General features: G+C 40.6%; 1 protein-coding gene across 3 annotated transcripts in view; it reads left to right on the forward strand.

Moving 5' to 3' along the window:
• The window catches only part of LGI1 (leucine rich glioma inactivated 1), a 40,267-nt gene extending 14,111 nt beyond the window's left edge, over positions 1-26,156 (forward strand). For 2 of the 3 annotated variants that reach the window (XM_063669998.1, XM_054436544.2), the window contains 6 exons: positions 5,349-5,420; positions 5,516-5,587; positions 18,123-18,194; positions 20,767-20,936; positions 21,208-21,372; positions 24,967-26,156. In XM_063669998.1, the coding sequence (XP_063526068.1) occupies positions 5,349-5,420; positions 5,516-5,587; positions 18,123-18,194; positions 20,767-20,936; positions 21,208-21,372; positions 24,967-25,802 (1,387 nt within the window). In that variant the 3' untranslated portion in view covers positions 25,803-26,156. The remainder of the gene's footprint in view (positions 1-5,348; positions 5,421-5,515; positions 5,588-18,122; positions 18,195-20,766; positions 20,937-21,207; positions 21,373-24,966) is intronic. The other variant, XM_054436545.2, reaches the window with a different exon arrangement.
• Positions 26,157-26,772: the final 616 nt, after the last annotated feature.

A 26,772-nucleotide genomic window follows, 5' to 3' on the forward strand; every position in this document is an offset into this window, starting at 1 on the left:
ATACAAATTTAAACTTCTGTATGTTAAAAATCATTAATGAAAAGGCAAATTGGTAATCAGTAGGAAAAAACTTTTAGCATCGAAAGAAATAGGAAAAGACGAAGTAATATCCTTAATAAATAAAAAGTGCTTAGAAAGCAACAAAAGGGGTCAAAGGACATGATTTCATAGAGAAATAAAAATGATAATTTTAAATGTTGGTGAGGATATGGTCAGATAGGCATTTCCTTACTCAGAGTTGGACATGTAATTTGGTACAAATCAGCAGTAAAGAACTAGATTTAAAAACCTTCTGTAATCTAATAATGGTACTTTGAGAAATCTATCCTAAGTCTATCACAAGGAAATAAGTAGAGATAGGAAAAACATTTATATATGAGGATGGTTATAATCATGTTTATAACAGTAAACATTGGAATCAATAATAAAAAAAGTTATATCATGATATATCCATAATACAAAACTTACTCATCTATGGAAACTATATTTTTGAAAAATTGATTGTCATGAGAAATTGTTCATGATATAATAAGCAAATGAAAAGAAGGATACACAATGATATAATATTACATCAATTTTATAAATACATATGTGTATATATCATCTATGTATTATGCTTATGCATATCAGTCTTTGGGTAGTATGATTATGGTGCACTTCATTTTCTTCTTTAAGCTTTTCTGTGTTTTCCAGAATTTCTACAATGAGCATATATTTTTTATAAACAGAATTCACCAAAGTGTATTCAAGCCTGGGTACAGTGGCCCATGCCTGTAATCTCAGCACTTTGGGAGGCCGAGGCAGTTGGACCACTTGAGTCCAGGAGTTCAAGACCAGCCTGGGCAACATGGTGAAACCCCATCTCTATAAAAAAAAAAAAAATACAAAAATTAGCCAGGCTTGGTGTTGCGCTCCTGTGGTCCCAGCTACTTGGGAAGTTGAGGTGGGAGGATTGCTGGAGCCAGGGTGGCGGAGGTTGCAGTAAGCCGAGATCGCGCCACTGCACTCCAGCCTGTGTGACAGAGCGAGACTTTGTCAAAAAAAAAACAAAAAACAAAAAAAAAAAACTGGAAAAACCTCACAAAGTGTGTTCAAAATTTTTAACTTTCTACTTGAAAAACACAGATTGAAATTATCTGGATGTGATTTTAAGACTGCTTACTCTGATTAATTAATTCCTCTAAGAAAGGCATTGTTGTTTAATTACATTTCTTAAATCCATATGAGCTGAGTGGTGTTATTATGGCTGCTCGCCAGAACGTGGTTATTACGTCATTATGTGACCTGGGACCTATGCTGAGAGGCCACCCGGTGTGTAGAAAAGGGTACTGAACCAGAGGTCTTGGGCCTTGTGACCTCAAGGAAAGCGTTTAGTAGCCTTCTGGGCCTCAGTTTCCTCTTCTGTCAAATAGATCTTACCTGCTTTACTACTTTCACAGAGTTATTCGAAAGACCAAATAAGAAAATCCAGGCAGGAGTCTATGACATGTAGGCTATTATGAAGGCAAAGATCATTATTCAAAGAATAAGCTAGTACCTGCCTGGAATTCATAGTTCATATAAATGATTTTTCTAAATCTCCCTCCTTGTAAGGAAACATACTCCCGTGGTTGCAGAAGAAAAAATCCTCCCCTCTCCTCCCACAGCCCCTTTTCTTACTGAATTAATAAGTGCACAGCCCTTGGGGGAGGGTATAGACAGATCAGGCACACCCCTGTGTCCACCTCCACCAAAATTCTAGGGGAAAATGCCGGGCTTCTTAGGAAAATGCTTCCCTAAAAAAAGAGGAGAAACCTCAAATGTTCCCATGGAACTGGGGCAGAGGGCAAATTCCGCACGACCTCTGCACAAACCCACGGGCTGGCTGCTTGGCAGGCCTGCAGGGTCCAGATCTCTGATGTGTGGCTCAGAGTAACGAGGTCATTTGGATGGTACGTTGGTTTCATAAAGCCCTCCATGATGCTGCCGCTGTTGTGAAGATAGTTGTCACTTCCAACTCATATTATTGCAGACTTTAGGCTACACGTAGTTATAGGGACAAGAAAGTCCACAGCTCCTCCACTACCCACAGCAACTGCTCCAGGCAGACTTGCTGCAAGGAGCAGAGGCCCCTTGGTCACCACAGGTAAAGGGGACAGTGTTTTGACTGACTTGGGAAGCTTACCATGTGCAACCCTGGCTGCATGTGAGTCTCCTGGGGAGCTTTTTAGTAACCCAGGTGACACCCCACGTTTAGAACTTAACCAGAATCTCCGGGAGTGGGAACCAAATATCAGTATTTTTAAAGCTGTCCAGGTGATTCCAAGAGCAAGCAGGATTCAGAAGCATTGGCTCAGGTTCCAACACAGATCTAGGTATCTCTCCCACACCAGTCTTCAAAAAACTTATCTTGTTGAAGTTTCCACCACAATTCTGCACTCTCCTAAGCATTCTTTGCACATACTTTCACCTACCATGGATCCAACTCAACCCTAAGGCATCCTTTATCCTTTAGCTTCTCTACCGGCTGGCTCCGTTTCTCAGTCTGCCAATTCCAGATCCCCAAGAAGGGTCTCGTCTTAGCCCAACTCACCTTTTTAAACCAGGCTACTTGGGCCATGGGATGCTGGTTGATTTAGAGACTGGCTACTCTGTGGAAAGGGACAGAGGTTGTGCAGTGTAAAACACAGCCGCCCTGGTCTGCCCCAGTTCTGTTTTTTGTGTAGGTGGGGTGGGTTGGGCACAGTTTCCCTTAACAGAGACTGTGGAATACTTTAACATATCTGGTTCAATAACAAATTATAATAATGAAATCAAACATATTTAGAGGAATCCATACAAATTAAGGGTCAGAGTTTCATCCTCTGTATAGAATATGATGTAGGAGTCTTTTTAAGTATACGTAGGATAATAAAATGGATAGCCCACTCAACTATCTTTAGAATGTATGTATAATTTTGTACATCTTTTTCCATAGAAACAACAATTGAATTTAGCATTGAGAGATTATGGTATTCATTATTATCTTAGCCAGAGGGTGTTTTTTTTAGCTTTTATAAGAAACTTTTAAATTGAAGTATAATATACATAAAGAAAAAGTGCACATGTTATAAATGCACATCTCAATGACTTTTTACAAAGTGAATACCCTTGTAACCAGCACCCAGGTCAAGAAACTCAATATTATCTTTACCCCAAAAGATGCCCCGTGTGTTCCCTTCCAGTTACTCCTTACCTCCAAGGGTAACCACTCTCCTGATTCTAGCAGCATGGATTAGTTTTTGTACTTTATATAAGTACAATCATATAGGATGTACTTTATTGTGTTTTGGCTCCTTTCCTTGAATATTCATCCATAGTTTTGCATATGCATTTGTAGTTCTCACCAGAGGTTTTAGTCCTTGAAATGTAGTTCAACAAACATTATTCAGCCAGGAACTGTGCTCAGGGCTGGGGACACAAAAACAAATAAGGGCAAATTCCTGCTGTAAGAAACATTTAATCCAGTAGTCTGGTAATGATCAGAATTTAATGTAAAGTGAATTCCTCTTTGTTCAACAAATATTTATTCAGTGTCCACTAGAGGACAGGCGCTGTATCACAGGTGCTAGGGGTAAGAAATGAACAAGCAGACAAAAAATCTAGCAGGAATCCTCCCTTTTCTTCCCGTGACATGCATGGGCAAGTTCTGCCCACTAATATTCATTTCCCACTCTGTCCTGCATCTGATTTAACATAAAGGGAAGTAGCAATGGAAACTATTTCTTCTGGCAGCTTGGAATATGAGAAGTCCCTGGTCCATGGGCCATTTTTCAAATCAGTGAGTGTGGGAGGTATAATATTTGTATATACCAATTTCTGCCTTATTCCATTCTCTCCACTGCTGATGCTGCCTATACTGAATGCAATGAAAGTCTGGAACCTAAGGAAGCCTTTGGATGTTAGCTTACCTTGGAGTCAAGCTGAGCAATCTTCTTGTTTTCCAGAGCGTGAAGTGAGAAGACACACAATTGCCAAAGCTGTGATGGAAATCATACAGCTTTGAATTTGTTTTAGTAACATGGAATTCTAACATGTATCACTGTTCATTAGTGCTGGCTTTTCAGAGCCTCGTGAATTACCTGGGTACAAAACCATGACATTAGAGGCATGAGGGATTAGAAGACAATCCAACACCACTCTAGGATTGATAGTTTAGGAAGAAATGCAAGAAATCATCTCATTTTGTTTGGTTGGTTCATTCCTATCCCCCATTCTCCACATTTTTATGAAAAATTGTAAGTATATATAAATGTAGACAAAATAGTAAAATTCACTCTTATGTATCCATCTTTCAGCTTCAAAAATTATCAACTCATGCCAATTCTTCTCTAACCCCTTGTTGTCCCCCTCCTCTGATTATTTGAAGCAATCCCAGATGACAAATAAATTAATCATAAATGTTCAGAAAGTGAGATCTCCTAGTTTTAATTCCTCTAGTTCACAGGTTCAGAGGTGAATTCACTAAGCTAGTTAGTGGTGGTTATATTTAATCCCCGGCTTCAAAAGTAAAAGTGATAAGCTTTACTAACAGAATTACTATTATTATTATTATATTATGACATAATATAATATATTCTTGTACCGTTTGGCCTAAAACTACCTCTTTTAAGCCTCTCATTCAGTTCTCCAAGGAGTTCAATAGGGTGTGGGATGGCTAATTGATGTTCTTTTTCATCAGTAATTTCTAAACCAAATCCTTGTGGATTTTGAAATTGCAAATATATTTGTCCAAGTAAAAGCTTCAACTATTCAGTAATAAAATGGGTCTAAGACTCTTCCCAAACCTCATGTTTCCCATTTTCAGTCTGTTTTCAAAGGAGGAGGTTGGTTGGTATTCATGGAGCCAGTGTCAACTGCCTGTCTGTTATGAGATGTCACAGCACAACCGGGCATGCAGCTTAATTTTTTTTGGTTTCCCAGGCTCAAAACCGCAAAGTACCCTTGTTTTTGCCAGTTAGAACACTCCAGAGGTTTCTAGCACAAGCAGAAAAGATTGTTAGTGCCTTTGTCATGAAAATGTGTAAAATGTTGCTTTGGCTGCTTTGGCTATCATAGCTGCTCTGATTGTATCTCAAAATGTCACACAGGGCATGCAGCAGTCATTGTGAGGAGTGGGGCACCAGGCACCCCTTGATGAGCCTTTGATGAGGAGATGATTAGGAGTAAAAAAATGCTGCGTAGATTATCTGCATAACTAACACTGTAGCAGACAGCCATGCAGACATTTTTCTGTATACAACTCCCACTCATTTTTCTGAGAGATAAAAGCAGCCAAGATTGACAATCTGTCAGTTTCAACATTTTCATTGTGTACTTTTTCTGGGCAGGTTATTCACATCGAACTCCTTTGATGTGATCAGTGATGATGCTTTTATTGGTCTTCCACATCTAGAGTATTTGTAAGTAAAAAAGCTTTTTTAAAACATGATGATTCAGGACAAGTACTCTCAAATTCCTGTAACTGTTTGACAAAAAATATTATAACTTATTGCAGATTCATAGAAAACAACAACATCAAGTCAATTTCAAGACATACTTTCCGGGGACTAAAGTCATTAATTCACTTGTAAGTATGAATGTTGCTATTACTTTTTAAGCTTGCTAATGGACAATGCAGTTTGATCACCTGTGGTTAATGCACCTACTTTATGAGTGTCCATAAAAATTTAAGAAACCCAAATGACTTCTCTCCATGCACACTTGCCATCTTTCCCTGTCGTCTGTCAGAGGGTGTTCAATAAATTGATTGCTATTAATATTTTTATCCAAAACCAACCATAATTAGAAAAGCAATCTAATGCAGGGAACTTGTGTGCCTGAAATAACTTTTTTTATTATCTACATCATTACTTGCTTCATGGATCATTATGGGTTGACTGTATAATTTGATATCAGCTTTTTTTCCTCTATAAGCCCTGACTTTATATACATTTAAACATAATATAGCCACAGGCGATGTCTTCATAGTACCTGATCAACTTGTGTATCAGTGAAATATTTAATTACTCAATGGGTGATTTTAGCTAACAGCAGTTATTCTTAACAGGGAACAATTTTGTCTCCCAGGGAACATTTGGCAATATCTAGAGACATGTTTGGTTGTCACAACTGGGGATGTAACTGGCATCTAGTGGGTAAAAGGCAGGGATTCTTCTAAACACCTACTGCTTAGGACAGCCCCTGACAACCAAGAATTATCCAGCCTAAAGTGGCATCGTGGGCAGGTTGAGAAACCCTGAACAACAAGACCCAAACAATTTGTTTCTTCTAGCCTCCCTCACCCTCTACAGACAAACACATTCACACACACACAGGCACACACGTGCATACACACACACACACACTCACACACACACTCTCACATACCCACAGATTATTTTAAGGAAACTAGAAGAGCATGGAAAGAAAAGACACTAACATTTACATCACTTTTCATCTAATCCTCTCGATAATCCTGCCAAACAGGCACAATAATCCCCGTTTCAGAAATGAAGAAACAGTCTTGGAGGGGCTATATGCCTCGTGAGCTGATTAGTTATGGAATTATGAGAATATCTGCTTAATAGTTGAATTGCAGTGACTCTTCATCCTTTCAACAGCTATTTCTCAATCTACCTAATATGTATCTTATCAGTTCTAGATACAGATGCAAGAGATCCAAGTGTCATAGTCATTCTGTCAGCTTTAACCTGTTCTCTCATCATACTTCACTCCCATCTCTGCTCTAGGCCCTAGGATGCAGCAGGGAACAAAGGAGACAAAAATGCCTGTCCTTTGACTGAGCCTGATTTCCAGTGTGTCCACGCGGTTGTCACTCTGCCTCCACCAGACCCCTTTCTCTCCTGTTGTTTGTTTTGTAGCAAAGAGAAGCTAATAGCAAGATATATTTTACAAAATCATACCTTTCAAGGCTTCTGTATAGAGTTATTATAATAAAAAAACAGTGTTTGTAATACTACTCTTCATGTCAATGACATGATATGATGCAAAGATGGCTGTTTACAGAATGAATGCTATGCAATTTTATCATAGAGCCCAACACTGCCAAACCTCATTTTTCAGACAAAAAATAAACAAAAGAAACAAATATATGGAAGGAGAAATGGAAATTCATGACCTCAACTTGAAATCCACTAGATTCACATACATCCCAATCCACAAGGCCTCTGTCCAATGCTTAGCATCATGAGGGCTGTAGGGAGGATGTAGGACTCTGGTGTCCTGGAGGAACCCAGATGTAAGTTTCACCTGCCCAATTCGTTCAGCTGTGTCTCCTCTCCAGCCTAAAAGCCTGCGGTTTCCCTCAGGCTCCATGCACACAACAGGAAAAAATGTTTCCCTGTCTTGGAAGGAAGGAGGGAAGGAAGGAAAGAAGGAAGGAAGAAGGGAGGAAGAAGGGAGGAAGAAGGGAGGGAGGGGAGGGGAGGGAAAGGGAGGGAGGGAGGGAGGAAAGAGGAAAGGAGGGAGGGAGAAAGAAAAAGAGGAAGGAAGATGAGAGGAGAGAGGAAGGGAAGGGAGAGGAAAGAGGGAAGGGGAAGAGGAAAAAGGGAAAGAAAAAAGTCTGACATCCTAGTGTAGGACACCCATTTTGTTTACTGGAGCCTATTATGTGTATCAAATGAAATGGGAATTTAAATGTGGGTCTTAATGATGCCCTTTCTGTAGCAGTATGGAGCCCATAGGAGAGAGAGACTGGTACAGAACACACTTAACATCCAGAAAATTTCAGGTTCAAGGAACACCAAGGGCAGCCTTCAAAGAGAGGCATGACTCTTACAGGCAGTGAAAGAGAAGTCCCACCTCTCTGAGCTGGTGCTGGAGGTAGGAAGGTGTTATGAGGGAACAGGGGTTAAGGCGGTGGCTAAATGAATATGACCCTTAGGTCTCTTGCATCTTTAGCTAACACTTATTAGGTTGACTCATATGGCATTGCCAATGTTAGGCTGTTTTTTATCTACAAAAATGGCAATGCCATATGGTTCATCTTAAATAGTTTCTAAGATGTGACACATGCTTTACAAGGAGTAGGGCCTACAAAGATGAGTAAGATCTAGTCCCACCGTAGAGAAGCTCAGGCTAGCAAGGGAAATTGGACAAATATTTTCTCACTGAGTGCCTTTGTCCCCAAGTTATGTTCTCCTTTCAAATTATGCTATTCTTCATGGTACAATTCCTTCCCTCCATCCTTCCTTCTTTCCTTCCTTTCTTCCTTCCTTCTTTTATTCCTTCCTTCTTTCCTTTCTGTCTTGCAAGGAGAGATGGAGTAGGGAGGATCTGAAACCCAAATTTCCCTCTGCCGGCTCAATAAGTCAGGTTCATTTTCCATTATTTATGGCGTATTAATAAATCTGGCATTTGTCTGAGCCATTAGTTTCCTTTTTAAGACATTAGGCTTCAAAGTTCACTTTTCTCCACCTCAGATCAATCCTTCCCAATCAAGGCAAACATTCGAGCTGTGAGGAATTAGCACCTCACCCTCTAACCTGCATGCATTGCAGGAAGAGGTTACAAAGCTTTCTCATATTCTTGACTTCATCATAGTCTCCTGACAACCCTGTGAAAGAGACAGGGCAGTAGCACTACATTCACAGATGAACGAGCAAGTGGAGTACACTATGAGTTTAAGCTGCTCCCCAGTTACTAAGTGGTAAAGCCAGACAGCTCCCACCATCTTTGATGAGACATCCGGTGCTATCTCCACTGTGCCAGTTACCGCAGGACCAGATAGCTTTTATTGAGCTGGCTGGATCCTTCCATGGGACATGATTTGAGGAGGAAATATGACTAGAGAAGAAAGAAAAGATCCTGAAAACAGGAGACCTACCCTCATACTTCATCTCAAAATGCAGATAGTTGGGATTAGACGTATACTTTCAGGTCCAGCTGGTTCCCACTCTGGCCTAACATTAAAGCCACTCCCTTACCTGTGCCTTTATATAAATTTAGTTCATGCCTAAGAAACAATGCACTTTCTCACCTTCTTACACAGAGATGTCAGTAGATTTCTCTTCTAAGAGACATTTACAGATAACTTAAAAGTTATTATAGGCCGGGCGTGGTGGCTCACGCCTGTAATCCCAGCACTTTGGGAGGCCAAGACGGGCGGATCACTAGGTCAGGAGATCGAGACCATCCTTGCTAACACGGTGAAACCCCATCTCTACTAAAAAATACAAAAAATTAGCCGGGCATGGTGGCGGGCGCCTGTAGTCCCAGCTACTCTGGAGGCTGAGGCAGGAGAATGGCATGAACCTGGGAGGCGGAGCTTGCAGTGAGCCGAGATCACGCCATTGCACTCCAGCCTAGGCGAAAGAGTGAGACTCCGTCTCTAAGAAAGAAAGAAAGAAATAAATAAATAAAAATTAAAAAGTTATTATATATACCTGGCTATCAGGCGAAATCCCCCCTCCCCTGAAAATTAACCCTTAAAACCCTGCAAATTAACCCTTAAAAAGGGAGAGAGACTTCTTAAAGTTAAGTCCTTTCAAAGCCTGTCAAATGCTGGGATTCTCAATTACTTTATTCTGAATCATTGTTCTAATGTTATGCATTTTTCACTTTAATGTTTGAATGGTTTGTATATTTTAGCAATCGTTTGTATATTTGAATTTTTCTGATGAATATATGTTATTTTGGTAATCAGGAAAACATGAATAAAAAATTAGTTTATGAATAAAAAATTAGCTTATGGCCAAATGATGACAAAATCTTCAAACATTATGTATTGGCTTCTAGTAATACCTATGAGTCTTTAGTAATGACTGCTTTGCGTGCCATTAAGTGTCACTGTGGCTAAGGCCCAGTGGAGCCAGCATTGTTTGCATGCATATATATCAATTTTTGGAGAAAATTATCATCAATCTATATGTATTGTAGAGTATCCAATGGTTGCTCAGCACTGAGGGGGTACAAAGGACTATATAACAGTCCCCAAACTCAGGATGCTTGCGTGTTCCCAATCAGTTGCACAGGATGTCTTTGTTTTAGCCTTCACATTGCCTTATATGTAAAGAGGTAGTGCAATGTAGCAGCTAAGAGGGTGATCTCTGCCACCAGACTGCCTGGGTTCAACTCTCTCTGCCAGCTCAATAGGTCAAGTTTATTTTCCATTATTTACTACTTACTAATAAATCTGGCACCTATCTGAGCCATTAGTTTCCTTTTTAAGACTTTAGGCTTCAAAGTGCACTTTTCTCCGCCTCAGATCAGTTCCTCGGCTTTGCACCTTAACAGCTGTGGAATTTGGGGCAGGCCATTTAGCTTCACTATGCTACAGACTGGGCATGTAAAATGGGGTTATAATAATAATCTCTTAAAATGGGATGGGGAATAACAAGGCATTTAAGAGTATTAGTGCCTAAGGTTGTCTTGAGATTAAGTGAGTTAATATATGCAAAGTGCTTAGAACAGGGCCTGGTGTGTGGTAAGCACCACTGTATAACTAAAACTCACTGCCTAACCTCCATTAGTCCTGGATCAGAATTCTAAATGCTACAGTGTATATACCATTTAAACATTTTCTGTGAAATTTAAGTAACTACAAAGTGCTCAGAACAGGGCCTGGTATGTAGTAAGCACCACTGTGTAGGAAAAAACTAAAACTCACTGCATAACCTCCATTAGTCCTGAATCAGGATTCTAAATGCTATAGTGTATATCCCCTTTAAACACTTTCTATGAAATTAAAGTAACTGCACTTGCACCGCCGCAGGTTCAGAGAGACACAAACCGAAGCTGAGAATCTGCATTGCAGGGGGGCTGGGTGCACCCCAGATGGCTGTGGGCGATGCTTTCTTAGCAGCAGAGCCCGGTGGCACTGAAACAAACGTGGTGTTTGAGCCAGTCTGGTCTGCCTTAGAGAGAAGAGTTTCCAGTGGGTTCTACAGTCATAATCGGAGGTTTTCTTGGGTAAATGATGAAAACACCAAAGGGCAGGAAATGGTCATCATTTCTGTCAAGAAGGAATGGCCGTCTGCCTTTGAGAACACTTGACCTTACTCAGCCAGTTTCAAGGTAACTAGACATTCAGCTGCACAATATCTCAGTTGTTTTAAAGAATGTTTCTGGCCAGGCGCGGTGGCTCACGCCTGTAATCCCAGCACTTTGGGAGGCTGAGGCGGGCGGATCACAAGGTCAGGAGATCGAGACCATCCTTGCTAACACGGTGAAACCCCATCTCTACTAAAAATACAAAAAATTAGCCGGGCATGGTGGCGGGTGCCTGTAGTCCCAGCTACTTGGGAGGCTGAGGCAGGAGAATGGCATGAACCTGGGAGGCGGAGCTTGCAGTGAGCTGAGATCGCCCCACTGCACTCCAGCCTGGGTGACAGAGCGAGACTCCGTCTCAAATAAATAAATAAATAAATAAATAAATAAATAAATAAATAAAAGAATGTTTCTTAGGTGAACTCTGAATCAGGACCTAGAGAATGGTGCTTAGTTGAAGGCAACTTTAAAGAGCCTCCACGTTGCCTTGGGATTTCTACCACAGTGGGGCTGTGGGGAGGCAGGGTCCTTCCTGAGGCGGGGTCCACACCAGCTGGTGGGGACTGCAGCAGTCACTCACGGGGCTTTGAGCTTTCTCCCCCAGTGCCTTGGCACAGGGGACCTCAAAGGAGCATCCTCTGCTCTTTTCTTTGCCTAGATATGTACGCTTCCTCTCGTCTACTCCAGCCTGCCTCATTCATTCATTCATTTAAAAGTATCTATTAGGCTGTGTGCGGTGGCTCATGCTTGTAATCCCAGCACTTTGGGAGGCCAAGGTGGGCAGATCACTTGAGGTCAGGAGTTCAAGACCAGCCTGGCCAACATGGTGAAACCCCATCTCTACTGAAAACACAACAATTAGCCGGGCATGGTGGGTATGCCTGTAATCCCAGCTACTTAAGAGGCTGAGGCAGGAGAATTGCTTGAACCAGGGAGGCGGAGGTTGCAGTGGGCCGAGATAGCGCCACTGCATTCCAGCCTGGGTGACAGAGTGAGACTCCATCTCAAAATAAATAAATACATAAATAAATAAAAGTATCTATTGAGGGCTTACTTTGTGCCAGGCACTATGCTAGCACTGCAGATAATGGAAAGAGAACCATCCTTCTAGTACTCATTGCAGAATTATCCTAGAAATAAAGGAACATTGATGAAATGTTTCCTCAAGTCTCTCATTGACTGTGTCTTCACCCCTCTCCCAATCAGCTCCACCCCACCCCAATCGGATATTCTGGTGTCACCCAGTGTGACCTCCATCCCCTAGAAAAGCCTGTTGTCAAACGCACTGACCCCTAAGTATGTGGCCTAAATTATCACCTATCCTAGTGTCATCTATTAATTTTAAAGATGAAGCCATAGCCTCTCAGTGAAAATGACAAAGCTATGATTTAAGAGCAAGAATAGAACTTGGAGATCAGTCTGACCCAGTGATCATTCACTTTATAGAAAAAGAAAAAATAAATAAAAAAAAAAAAAGAAAAGGGAATAGCCTGAACTCAAACTCAGATATCCACTTCCCTGTCCACGTCACCCCTGTACTCTGTGGCTGAGTTCTGGGCCCTAAAGTGAGTCTGACTGGCAAGGGGTCCACTTCGGCCAGCGCAGGAGCCTGGTACTCCTTAAACCAAAACATGTAGAAAGTCTTTTTCCTGACAGTTCTGGTGGCTACCTGGGACTCCTTGCCTCTCTGTCCTTCATAATTTTTCTTCTTCCTATTCCTAAGAATTAAGAATTCTTATATCTAGTATTAAAATTCAGCCCTGCTTAACAGCCCTTGGCTAACAGATCTTTGCAGAGGAAGGAGGGTCCCCTACCGCAATTCAGGGTGACACTCTCTCAAGTCTTGACACTCTAGAGGAAAGAGAAGGACTAGACACTCTGTGAGCCAGGACCTGTAACATGGCTTTCCAGAATCACTTGCTTTTGATGGGCTCTGTATTAATGGCTGGAAGAAAACATGACTAAATCTTAACAGTGGTTACTTCTGCTATGATAATTATTATTTCTCTCCTTTTTTAAAAAAATAATTTTTGCACTTTCCAACTTTTCTTGAAGTGAAGAAATAATTATTATTACATATATATGTGCATATGTAGTATGTGCTTATGTGTGTGTGTGTGTGTGTGTGTGTGTGTGTATCAATAAAAGTAAAAGATGGGACTTTTAAGAATACCAATGCATAGGATTATCCCTAAGAGAGGCAGAAAGAATAGATGATCTCAGCTTCCTGAAGCAAATATTTTAAAGTGTTTAGGTATTTAATATCACTGTTTAATGACAATAACAACAAAGAAAAAGATTAGTTTTGTGGTCTTAACACATAAGGTTTAAAAATTCACCTGCAGATACAGTTTTTCCTGGAATCCATTACAAAGATACGTATATAAAAATATTAGTAGCTACATGTGTTAGTTCTCACAATAAGTGAAATTCATACCCTTTACTCAGTTTTGTAGATGTCAAAACAGAAACCCAGAGAGGTTAAATTAACTTGGCTAAGGACACATTCCTAAGAGTGATGACGTTCAAATTTAATCCCTGGGGGATTTGGACGAAGTTGGCACTTAAACCACTACACTACACTAAGTGATGCAGGAAAGAATAGCTACAACCAGTTTTACAAATACATAGCACATATAGCAACTAGAGCTTCTGTTGAGGAAAAGTTAATAATAATATTAAGTCATTACTCTGTGAAGCTGGGAGTGGGATGAAGACAGAACTGGGAAAATTTTATCCAGGTATTTTGCTTTCTGGTAGCAAAACTCAGTGCAGAGGTGGAATCTGAAGAATCAAATAATCCTGACATCAACCCTAAAATAACCCTAACCCTAACCCACAAAGTGCTATCTCAGTCTCTCCAGCTGTTAAAATTCCCTGATAGACACAGGATCTCATTCTATTTACCCTTTTTTAATGACTAAATGCTGAGGAGGCTTCAGGTAGCGTCGCGTGACTTGCCCTTTTTTTTTCCTGGTGCCCCAACCCTGGTGCCCTCAGCAGCCCTCCAATGCAGCGAATCTCCCTGAAGCCCTCAGATGCCCATGATGATTTGTGGAGGCAACAGGCCCTCATCACAGCTGGCTTTAAGCTGGCGCAAAGAACCACAGCGGTGGCTTCAAGCCTCGGCTGCCTTGTAGCCCCAAACCTCCCTAGAGGGTGAGGGGCCTGAAACCGCATGGGAGTTTTCTAGGAAACAGGCAGCTCCCTCCTGCAGGAGGTCTTGTGAAAGACATTTGCATGACCTAACCACTCAGGCCCCCAAGTTCAGTAATTCCTAATCTAACCCTGTAGGTAGCTTTGGAACTTGATGAATGCAGCCAAATGATTGATTTCGAATGATTGAACCCTCACTGGACAGAACCATAGATAAATACAAATACTAAGCAACAGGATCCTTTCAAAAAGTCAACTTTATTCTTTGTTTCTTCTGATTATAAAATAATAATACATGCTTGATGATAAAAACTCACAACATAAATATGTATTTACATAGAAAAGTGAAAGATTCCAGTAACCCTACACCTACCTCATTTTTAAAATCTCCTACAAAATATTCCGTGTTACATATGGACCATCGTTTATTTACACAATCCCTTATATCTCTTTTTTGTTGTTCTTGTTGTTTTTGAAACAAGGTCTCACTCTGTCACCCAGGCTGGAGTGCAGTGGTACGATCATGGCTCACTGCAGCCTCAAGCTCTAGGCTCAAACCATCCTCCAACCTCAGCCTCCTAGAGTAGCTAGGACCACAGGCACACACCATACCCAGCTAATTTTTGTATTTTTTGCAGACACAGGATTTTGCCTTGTTGCCCAGGCTGGTCTCGAACTCCTGACCTCAGGTGATCCACCCACCTCTGCCTCCCAAAGTGCTGGGATTACGGGTGTGAGCCACCATGCCCTGGCAACCTGTTACATTTTTTGCAGAATAATTCTCAGGCTCTGTCAGCATTGCTTTCCTAAGTCGTTCTCTGCCCAAATCCCTCTGCCTGCTTTCTTTTTATCCAAATGTAACCTGATGTCATCGGGGCCTCCCAGAGACTTAGGGAAGCTGTCTGAACTCCAGCTCCCTGGCCTTGGGTGTCTGGAAGCCTAGCTCTCATTTCTGAATCTTACTTCCTCTTGATTCTGCTTTTCTTAGTGAATCTAGGCAGCCTTCTCATGCCCATCACTCACGAAACCTAGACATGAAGCTTCATCCTCTCTCCTCTAAGAGCAGTTCATTGTGGGCAAGGATTTCACTGAATTTTTGGTAGCAGAGCAGCAAAGAGTTGACACTGGGTTCAGCGAATCCACCCACCATTTCTCCCTCTGGCTCCCCTGCCTCCCACACCCTCTGGTTCCCAAGGCAAAAGCCTGTCACAAGAGGTTCTCAGGAAATTTAATGCCGCATTCCACAGCCCATCGGGCCAGCTTGTCCTTCTCAGCCCCATCTCGCAATTCTGGTGAATTAGAAGCCCTCCATCTTGTTATGCAAAAATACTGCCTCTCCATTCTGGAAGCCCCATAGCTCCGAGTCTGCAGCTCTGTTTTGCCATCTGTTCTGTGGTTAGCTTGCATGTGGATCATGTGAGGCCTAAAGCTCTACTCCTTTGGGCAGGAAGTAGAACTTCCAGATTCACTCATTATTTAAAAGAATCCCACAGGGTACGGTGGCTCACACCTGTAATCCCAGCACATTGGGAGGAAGAGGCATGAGGATAGCTTGAGCCCAAGAGTTCAAGACCAGCCTGAGCAACATAGCAAGACCCTGTCTCTACAAATAAAAAAAACTTAGTTGGGCATGGTGGGACACACCTGTGGTCCCAGCTACTGGAGAGGCTGAGCCCAGAGGATCACTTGAGCCAGGGACGTTGAGGCTACAGTAAGCTGTAATCGCGCCACTATATTTCAGCCTGGGCAACAAAGTGAGACCCTGTCTCAAAAAAAAAAAAAAAAAAAAGAATTCCACTTGGACAGTAAAACAAGCATGGTGCCTTTTCCTGTGTAGCCCTATTGGCAGTAGTAATTCAGGATTTGACTGCTTAATCATTACATGCCCACTGTCCTGTGACTCACCCTCTTCTAAATTTATGCCCTGCAGCCAGTTGCAGTTTTTACCAGCTTCAGAGGAAGGGACATCCACTTAGAAGTTAGTGTGATAACTTTAAGCCACATTGTGCCAGAAAATAAACTGAGACACATAACATGGGAGGACTCTGGACTGGTCCAAGACATCAGAAAATCTCTTCATTCAAACACCAGTCAGTAAGATGAATTATGGAGACATTCTCTTGAATAGTCTTCCTTAGCAGCATTTTATTAATTTTGCTGTATGTGGACAGCCATAGCAGTTCATTCATGTGGTCTGTTTCTAAACGTTGTTTCTTGGACAACATACGGACAGAAGCCATTTTCCTCTTCTGACACCAGCCACTCTACTGAGAGTAGTCCAGATGCCTGCACCATCCTTGATTATCTCATTTCCTTTTTTCAATAATTTTATGAGATAAGGTATTATTATCTTCACTTAAAAATGAAACAACTGAATTTCCAAGAAGATACATTACCAAAGTCACGCAGCCAGTAAATGCTGGAGTCAGGATTTCAAACGTAGCTCAGAATCACTCCAAAAGCCATGCTCTTTGTCACAATTGGACCGCCATTGACAATGGAACATTCTGACTCAGTTCCTATTCTTGCATTCCAAGGTTCATTGAGAACCATTTTCCAAACTAGCAGTAATTTCTAAAACCTAGAAAAACAATGTAACTAACTTAAAAATACGTTCTAAAAATCATGAATGTTTGCACTTGAGAAATCGTATATTTAATTAGTGGAGGTAGAAGACATAGACTTTTGAGAATGTTTTAAAGGGAAGTTGAGAGAATTTTCAAGGGTTTAGAGGTTAATGGTATGGGCTCTTTAGTTTTAGTTTAGTTTTTTATTTTTATGGTGGAAAAAAAAAAACACCTCTAAGAAAAGTTTATAACATGTGTATATATATGGTGCTGGTTAAAAATAGAAAATTACACTACCTGGTGACCTTCCCTGGTCATACAGCATTAGCACTGTGCTATGTCTATATTTGTGTACTAGGGACACATTTCCCTTTCCTTGACATTATCAGGACATTTTTTTACTCATTAACCTTGATTAGAATCATTCTAGTGATTTACGGAAGAACAAATAGAAAGGGAAAGGGAAAACCATTCCTGTGATCACAGGAAAAGAACCAGAAGGAGAAAGAGGGGGATGATTAAAGAGAATAGATGGATAGGTATTTATAAGAAAACTTTTTTCTGAGGTGGAATGAATGGTGCTGGAAAGGAAAAGGAGGCGTGGGCTTTGGAAAGGAGAAAGGATGTGCTAGGGAAGTGTTAGAGCTACCGGCACTGTGGGTTGGAGGTTTGGTTGCTCTCCGGAGCAAGAGAGGAGGAAGCAGGGAGAAGGGGCAGCCCAGGCAAGAGGAGGGGGGGAGCATTTTGGAGGTGGACACTCACCAGTTTTGTTAGTCATCATTTGGGAGATATCCCCTAGATTGAGTGTCTGAGAGTGTGAATCTCCCGTGTTCTGTTCTAAATGGAAAGATCAATGCCCAGGAATCGTTGTTGTTTTTAACCAACATAAAGTGTTGTTTAAATATTGAGTGTGCCTGTAATCCCAGCACTTTGGGAGGCCGAGGCGCGTGGATCACTGAAGCTCAGGAATTCAAGACCAGCCTGGCCAACATGGTGAAACCCTGTCTCTACTAAAAATACAACAATTAGCCAGGTGTGGTGGCGGGCACATGTAATCCCAGCTACGGGAGGCTAAGGCAGGAAAATCACTTGAACCCGGGAGGCAGAGGTTTCAGTGAGCTGAGGTCACACCACTTCACTCCAGCCTGGGTGACAGAGCGAGACTTTTGTCTCAAGAAATAAAAGTAAATAAATATGGAGTGGGTGTTGAAGTGAACAGGTTAGGAACCGAAAGGACAATAGCAGGAATCTGAGTAGTAGTTCAGAAGAAAAAAAAAGGACCGCAAGTCATTTAGTAGGCTGGAAATGACAAAAGAGACTCATAACTAAGCTTTATGATTAAATGCCTTTGTTTATCACTACAGTTTACATCACCTTTTTTTTTTTTTCCAGGAGCCTTGCAAACAACAATCTCCAGACACTCCCAAAAGATATTTTCAAAGGCCTGGATTCTTTAACAAATGTGTAAGAGGACCTAAGAAATCACTGAACAATTAATTAATTTGCAGTCATTAACAAGGAAGCCTGGTATTGATTATTAGAATTTTTAATTGGCTTTTAAATTAAAATTATGATTTTTAAATCTAAATTTTAACTGGCCAAAAATTTAAATTTACATGGACTAACATTTGAGTCTTCTATGGTATTTATCATTGGAAATTCTGAATACATGGCACCCAGGCATTCCTTTGACAAAGTGTGTGTCAATACCGCAGGGAGCGATGATAAGGGACTTTGATGGGGTGGGAAGAGACCCGGCTAGAAATTTCAAAATCCCTTTTTTCTCATGAGGTCCAGGAAACAGGGCTACAAAGGAAAAACATAAAGGAGTCTGGGAAACTGACGGAATAAAGATGAAAGGTTACATCCTTGGGTTGGTCAATCAACAGAGAAATGGAGCAGGAAGTGGGGGAAGGGAGAAAAGTTTGCCTTTTTTCTCATTAGACTGAACAACAACTCTAAGCTTAATCCTCAGGAATTTGGCTTAAGCCCCAGGAAGGGAATGAACTTAATTATTTTTGACCCTTTTTCAAACAAAAGAGCTTTCAAACTTTGACTTTTAAGCCTCCGAGTGAAAGATCTTTGCAGGAATTTGTATATTTTGCTGTAAGCAAAGCAAGTAATATATGCCTAAACCTCTCAAAAGCAATTCAGCTTCATTATTTGCTTTCCAGAAGATTAGAAAGGTATTTAAATGTCATAAGGTGGAAGACAGGAACAAATGAAAGGATACATGAAAACAAAAGCTTTTTAAAAAAATTATTCAGGTACTTTGCTGTAGAATATATATTCAAAACAACTTTTCTCCAATAACAAACAAAAAGAAAATCTGAGTCAAGTACTTTCTTCCAAGCCCAGTATTTAACTTCAAATCAGTAGCCTAATGAAAAACTTTCTTTGTTCCTTGCAGTATTTCCCCAGCCCCTCCTCCATGTCTATTACCCCAATTCCTGAATGATGGTTTAATTCCAGGAGAATGCCCAAATCAGGATTCTTCCAAGAGAGTCCTGGACAGACCACAGTTATCCTCTCTGGTTTACAGTAGCCTGAAAGGTTGCCACTCATTAGTGTGGGTCAGAGTTCTCCTGGGAGACTAGGTCGGTTCTGGGAGTGTCTTGGAAGTTAGAACACACTCCATGGGTGACATGGGATGTAGCTCATTGGGGGTCCTTTACCCCATTTTTGTGTCAGTCTATACCCTACACTAGTGAAAGACAAAACAAAAAAATATTGAAATTGGCTCAGTCTCTCATGGGAATCCCAAGATGGGTTTAGCCGTTTGGACCTACTCTAATATGCCCAAATCAAGAATTATCTTACAAGTACAAGGATCCATGCCAGCTTGCCTTTTAGTGGATTTCTTGGCTTTCTTGAAAGTATCCTCTAAAAAACATTTTTAAATGTTTGGGCGTTTAAAAATTATTTATGTGTGGTGTGAAGAGTAGGCAGCACCTATCTTAAGAATTCTGTGTGACCAGGAAAGGAGGTGGAATTCCTGAACAGAAGCAATGCAAATACACAGAGAACTTGGTGAGTTGGGGTCATATGTGGACATGTAAATGGTCTATGCTGTATAACTTATTACAGGCATGAGCGATTGTATGTCTGTGTTAACTCTGCTGTGTCAAAGTCATTTCCTATTTAAGCTGAATTTGTAGACCACGGAAGAGGATCAGGATTAATTATGTCTGTGAGGAAGAAGAAAAGCAAATAGCTCACTTGATTTAATTAAATACATTACAATAATACTACATTCTGTCCTTTAGACCTGTGCTGTCCAATAGGGTAGCCACCAGACTTTATGGTCACTGAGCACCTAAAATGTGCTCCTAGTACAACTGAGAGACTGAGTTTTAAATTTTACTTAATTTTTTAACAGTTAATTTTAAATTTAAAAGCTGATTCTCAGCTCAATTATTGGAAAATGTTAAGTATGCTTGGAATAATTTGGATATATACACCTTTTTTTTCAATTATGAATTTTATGACATCTAAATATAGATCATCTATTTCTGGTAAAATTTAGCACCTGAATTGAGATATATTATAGGTATAAAATACACACTGGACTTCAAAGACTTAGTATAAAAAAGGAATGTAAAATATCTCAATAATGTTTATATTGATGATGTGTCAAAATGATAATCTTTTGTATGTATTGGGTTAAATAAAACATATTATTAAAATGAATTATACCTGCTTCTTTTTACTTTTTTAACGTGGCTATAGAAAATTTTAAATTACAATTATGGTTCATATACTGTTTCTATTGACAGCACAGCCCTAGACTAAGCCACTTTAGAATTCAAGAGGGAGTAAGTGATGAGGTTCCATTGACTGGGTAGTCTTCAAGTGTGCATGGTGCTAACTCTCTGAGCCCAAAGTGAATGAGTGGTCAGTCAGGTTCCAGGCAGGTTATAGGGCAGGATGTAAAGCAGGGTAAGGTCATTCTGCACATGTTAATTGTTGATGTAGAACTCTTTCCTGTATGGGTAGGGCCCTTGTACAGCAAAAGCAGCTGAAGTTTGTCTTTCAGGGACCTGAGGGGTAATTCATTTAATTGTGACTGTAAACTGAAATGGCTAGTGGAATGGCTTGGCCACACCAATGCAACTGTTGAAGACATCTACTGCGAAGGCCCCCCAGAATACAAGAAGCGCAAAATCAATAGTCTCTCCTCCAAGGATTTCGATTGCATCATTACAGGTAATGTACTCATCATCATTCCACCTCATAAAATTAAAATAAGGGCTACCTTTTTTTTCACGTGCAGGAACTGATGTTTTTAATATCTTAAAAACTAGCTGAGCAATTTAATTTTTAAAAAATATGAACCATTGACAATGCTTCATGTGTTTAAAAGTAAAATGGCCATTTTACTATTCTCTGAAATAAGTATATTTCTTATGAATATTTGAGATCTAGCCAAGGAAAGAGGTATTAGCTCATAGTTACTTATCATTTCCTATTTTTGCAGAATTTGCAAAGTCTCAAGACCTGCCTTATCAATCATTGTCCATAGACACTTTTTCTTATTTGAATGATGAGTATGTAGTCATCGCTCAGCCTTTTACTGGAAAATGCATTTTCCTTGAATGGGACCATGTGGAAAAGACCTTCCGGAATTATGACAACATTACAGGTATGAAAAGCCTAATGATATTTTGAGTGGGAATTTAAACTGCTTCAGCCAAGGGCAACAAGGAAAGATGAGTGGTATAGGGGAATGCTTTAGCATTTGAATTCCAACTCTACCATTTGTTAAGTGACCTGGGATTGTTCTCTAAGCCATAATTTCCCCACTTGTAAAACGGGAATAATATTAATACTTAACTCACAAGGTTGTTAATAAGATCATGTGAACACATATTCAAGAAACTTAGCATAGGGTCTAGTATAATACATAAACAGTAAATATTTGATTATTTTTCTTCAAATAAAAGTATTGGATGGTGAATCATGAGTTCTAGTCCAGGTTCTGCCACAGTCTTATTTGGGCAAGCTGCTCATACTCACTGACACCCCCAATCCCTTTTTCTTAACTATAAAATAAGAAAGTTACTTTAGATCAATAAGTCTCAAATTTGTTACACAAACATTTCTTCTACAAAATGTTAATGTATGCCTTGTAACAAAAAGGATTTTGTGGTCCAATAAATTCATGAACCATATCTTGGTCTTGTAGATTCATAATATAGACATCTGTGGATCTGAGAAGTCCTGCAGTGAGGACATTTTTCCAATATTTTTCACCCTTAATTTGGCCATGGAATTTAATTCTTTCTTTTCTTATTTATTTATTTATTATTATTTTTTTGAGACAGAGTGTCGCTCTGTCACCCAGGCTGGAGTGCAATGGCACAATCTCGGCTCACTGCAACCTCCAACTCCCGGGTTCAAGCAATTCTTCTTCCTCAGCCTCCCAAGCAGCTGGCACTACAGGCACGTGCCACCATGTCCAGCTAATTTTTGTATTTTTAGTAGAGACGGGGTTTCACCATATTGGCAAGGCTGGTATTGAACTTTCATCCTGACCTCATGATCCGCCCACCTTGGCTTCCCAAAGTGCTGGGATTACAAGCGTGAGCCACCGCACCCGGCCGGAATCTAATTCTTTCTATGAAAACTTTTACTTAGCTGGATCTCTTTTTTTTTTTTTTTTTTTGAGATGGAGTCTTGCTCTGTCACCCAGGCTGGAGTGCAGTGGCGTGATCTGGGGTCACTGCAACCTCAGCCTCCTGGGTTCAAGTGATTCTTGTCCTTCAGCCTCCCAAGTAGCTGGGACTACAGGCATGCGCCACCACGCCCCAATAATTTTTGTATTTTTAGTAGAGATGGGGTTTCACCAAGTTGGTCAGGCTGGTTTCGAACTCCTGGCCTCAAGTGATCCACCCGCCTTGGCCTCCCAAAGTTCTGGGATTACAGGAGTGAACCACCTTGCCTGGCCTTACTTAGCTGATCTCTTAAGTTTCTTTCCCATTTTAATAATTTTTAAAATTATAAGTCATAAGTTAGAACATAGGGCTCCCTCTACAATTTTTAATACCAGTTTTAGCTTCTAATACCTTTAAATCTGCTCTCAAGAGCACTCACACCTCCCCATAAAAGGTAACCCTTTAGACAAGGCATGGAGGGTCGTGATAGATTTTGCTGGTAGCCATCACCCTCATTGCTCAAAGGACCAAGACAGGTCTGAGGCTTGCTTGAGGCTGGGGTTGCTTAAATAAAGGGATCCCTTCCAAACTGAGACCCTTTTAGAATCCTCCTTTCTGAAGGAAGAAGGTCATGCTTCCCTAGGCCCCCATAAGTTTTCCAGTGGACTATAGCAGGGTTTTGTGCAGTCGAAACCAGGCTCTTCTTACTTGTGTATGGTTCGTCAATTTCTTTGAATGACTCTTTAGATGAGCACTTACAAGAGAAATAAATCACACATCTGCAAACTTTCAGAGGGCACCTCAGAGCTCATCTTGTCTAAGATGATGTCTTAGTCCCTTCCTGCTGCTGTATCAAAAAATACCTTGACTGGGTGATTTATAAGAACAGAAATTTATTTCTCATAGCTCTGGAGGCTGGGAACTCCATGATCAAGGCACCAGGAGATTTAGGGTCTGGTGAGGGCTCACTCTCTGCTTCAAAGATGGTGCCTTCTCTGTGTCCTAACATGGCAGAAGGGCAAAAAAAGATCTAACAGACTCGCTCAAGCCCTTTAGCAAGGGCACTAATTCCATTCATGAGTGTGGAGTCTTCATGATCTCATCACCTCCTAGACACCCCACTTCTTAATACTATTACACTGGGGATTAAGCTACAACATAAATTTTGGAGGGACAGAAACATTCCAACCATAGCAGATGACAAATATGTGCCCCATACTCAGTCATTATCCCTTCCTTCACTCTAAACAGGCACCACTAATCTATCATGGGAATCTTTCATGTAGAGTGCACACACGGCCACAGAATCCTTCTCACCACAGTTCCCCACACAATCACACTCAATGAGCCAATCAGTATTGGTACATGTGTTGGAATCTGGTGGCCATCCTTAATCTAGTCTAAAGTCTCATTGTACAGAAAAGAAAACTGAGCCTCAGAGAAGTTAAATGATTTTCTTAAGATCATACAACCAGTTTAGCCCTGAAAAGAGTCACAAATAAAACTATTTTGCCTATGGATGAAGCCAATTAGTAGAGAGAGTTAATGTAGAACTTTCTGCCCTGCACTAGCACTGTAGTCAGAAGAGGCCTAAAGCCCAAATTTGCCCAGCTGCCTCTGGATTTTCTAGAGCCAAACTCCTTCTGCGAGATCAGAATCTACTGATAAATGTCAAACTCTTTCCCAAAGGATACCAAGCTAGGCCACTGACAGATCCCACATCATTTTCTGTGATTTCCCAAAATAACTTTCAGGAGCACTGCCCATGGCTGCACCCCTCTATTGATTTTCTTAAAGATTCCTCTTCCTTCTCTTCACTCCTGCCACCGGTGACCTAAAGCTCCAGAAAAGTGACAAGTGGCATCTCCTTTCTTTGCAGGGGAAAGGCGAGTTATTCTAGAGCAGGAAGCAGTTCAGACTTAGAGCAAAACAATTACAGTAGAGCCATGGGCTACCCAGACCACAGCACTAGCCTTTGGTTATCTAAGATCTTAGATAACCCAAATTTGAAGTCCTGGAATAGCTAACTTGTCCCCAGCTTGGGTTAAAAGCGTAGAGATGCCGGTAGGCTTGGCTTTGAATCCCCAACTCTGCCTTCTGCTACCAGAACAGCCTCTCTGAGCTTCAGTTTACTCATGTGGAAAAAGGATAATATTTATCTCTTAAGATTGTTCAGAAAATTAATGAGGTAAATTGAGAAAGCACATAATATATGCTCAGTAAACAGTAGTTTTCATTAGAATTATGATTAACTCCTTTTGTATCAGGGAAACTAATGCTTTCTTTCTGCAAGAAATAAGAGGAGAACACTCGGGCCATAGCTGTGTGTCCTGAACATCTAGAGCAGGCTAGATATGACATTAACAACTCAATTGTTGGCAACAAGACCCCACGAGGCACAAAGGCACAGAACTTCAGGACACTGCTGCCATTGGGCTTTGGAGACCAGCCTTGCCTAATCAACCAAGGAGATCTCTTGTTTCAGGCTGATTTGGGTGGAAGTTGTATGGCCCCAGCCTGCATGTTTACATGCTCCAAAAGAGGATGGCCACACAACTAATCTCTCCTTTGTCTTTTCCCAGGCACATCCACTGTAGTATGCAAGCCTATAGTCATTGAAACTCAGCTCTATGTTATTGTGGCCCAGCTGTTTGGTGGCTCTCACATCTATAAACGAGACAGTTTTGCAAATAAATTCATAAAAATCCAGGATATTGAAATTCTCAAAATCCGAAAACCCAATGACATTGAAACATTCAAGATTGAAAACAACTGGTACTTTGTTGTTGCTGACAGTTCAAAAGCTGGTTTTACTACCATTTACAAATGGAACGGAAACGGATTCTACTCCCATCAATCCTTACACGCGTGGTACAGGGACACTGATGTGGAATATCTAGAAATAGTCAGAACACCTCAGACACTCAGAACGCCTCATTTAATTTTGTCTAGTAGTTCCCAGCGTCCTGTAATTTATCAGTGGAACAAAGCAACACAATTATTCACTAACCAAACTGACATTCCTAACATGGAGGATGTGTACGCAGTGAAGCACTTCTCAGTGAAAGGGGACGTGTACATTTGCTTGACAAGATTCATTGGTGATTCCAAAGTCATGAAATGGGGAGGCTCCTCGTTCCAGGATATTCAGAGGATGCCATCGCGAGGATCCATGGTGTTCCAGCCTCTTCAGATAAATAATTACCAATATGCAATTCTTGGAAGTGATTACTCCTTTACTCAAGTGTATAACTGGGATGCAGAGAAAGCCAAATTTGTGAAATTTCAGGAATTAAATGTTCAGGCACCAAGATCATTCACACATGTGTCCATTAATAAGCGTAATTTTCTTTTTGCTTCCAGTTTTAAGGGAAATACACAGATTTACAAACATGTCATAGTTGACTTAAGCGCATGAGACACCAAATTCTGTGGCTGCCATCAGAAATTTTCTACAGTACATGACCCGGATGAACTCAATGCATGATGACTCTTCTTATCACACTTGCAAATGAATGCCTTTCAAACATTGAGACTGCTAGAACCAAGCACTACCAGTATCTCCATCCTTAACTGTCCAGTCCAGTGATGTGGGAAGTTACCTTTTACAAGACAAAATTTAATTGTGTAACTGTTCTTTGCAGTGAAGACGTGTAAATAAGCGTTTAATGGTATCTGTTACTCCAAAAAGAAATATTAATATGTACTTTTCCATTTATTTATTCATGTGTTCAGAAACAACTGCCAAATAAAATGTTTACATTTTCTTTCATATCCCAAAGGTAATTATTTACAGGAGCTGTTTCATTCTTGTTGTTGGTATGTTGAAGAAATAGTTTTATATAATAGCATTGTATTTGGATCAAGGATTTACGGTGTGAAGAATGAGTGAAGATAAAATTATGGGTAATCTGATATTGATTACCCATTGATTATGACCAGGTTTATCTGTGGCTGGATCAGCTGATTTTGAACACTCAAAGGTATTTCCAAAGGTCATGGCCCTTAGGGATAATTTGAGGTGAAATGGTGACAAATTAAAAGAAAGGTAGAGAAATTTGCCTACTACAAGAAGACTGATTTGAAATGAAGGACAGCAAGGCCCATCCTTTCCTGACTGATAACCCCAGCTAAAATCATCACTCAGACAATTTCTAGGAGAAAGTAAAATCAAGAATTAGGATCTCAATACCCTATTTAGGGTCTTTCTAAACATCTGACAGCTGATAGAGATTGTAACCTTACAGTGCTTGCCTCAAATGTACCTGTCATGAGGGCCTCTTAATCTGACCAAGGATGCTTCACTTCTAGATACCAATTTTGATTTGTTATTTACCTGCTGCAGAGTGCCCAAAAGGCTCATATTTGATTTTCTAAATTTCTGCTTC

This window comes from Pongo pygmaeus, chromosome 8, assembly GCF_028885625.2.
Source record: "Pongo pygmaeus isolate AG05252 chromosome 8, NHGRI_mPonPyg2-v2.0_pri, whole genome shotgun sequence".
Taxonomy (NCBI): domain Eukaryota; kingdom Metazoa; phylum Chordata; class Mammalia; order Primates; family Hominidae; genus Pongo; species Pongo pygmaeus.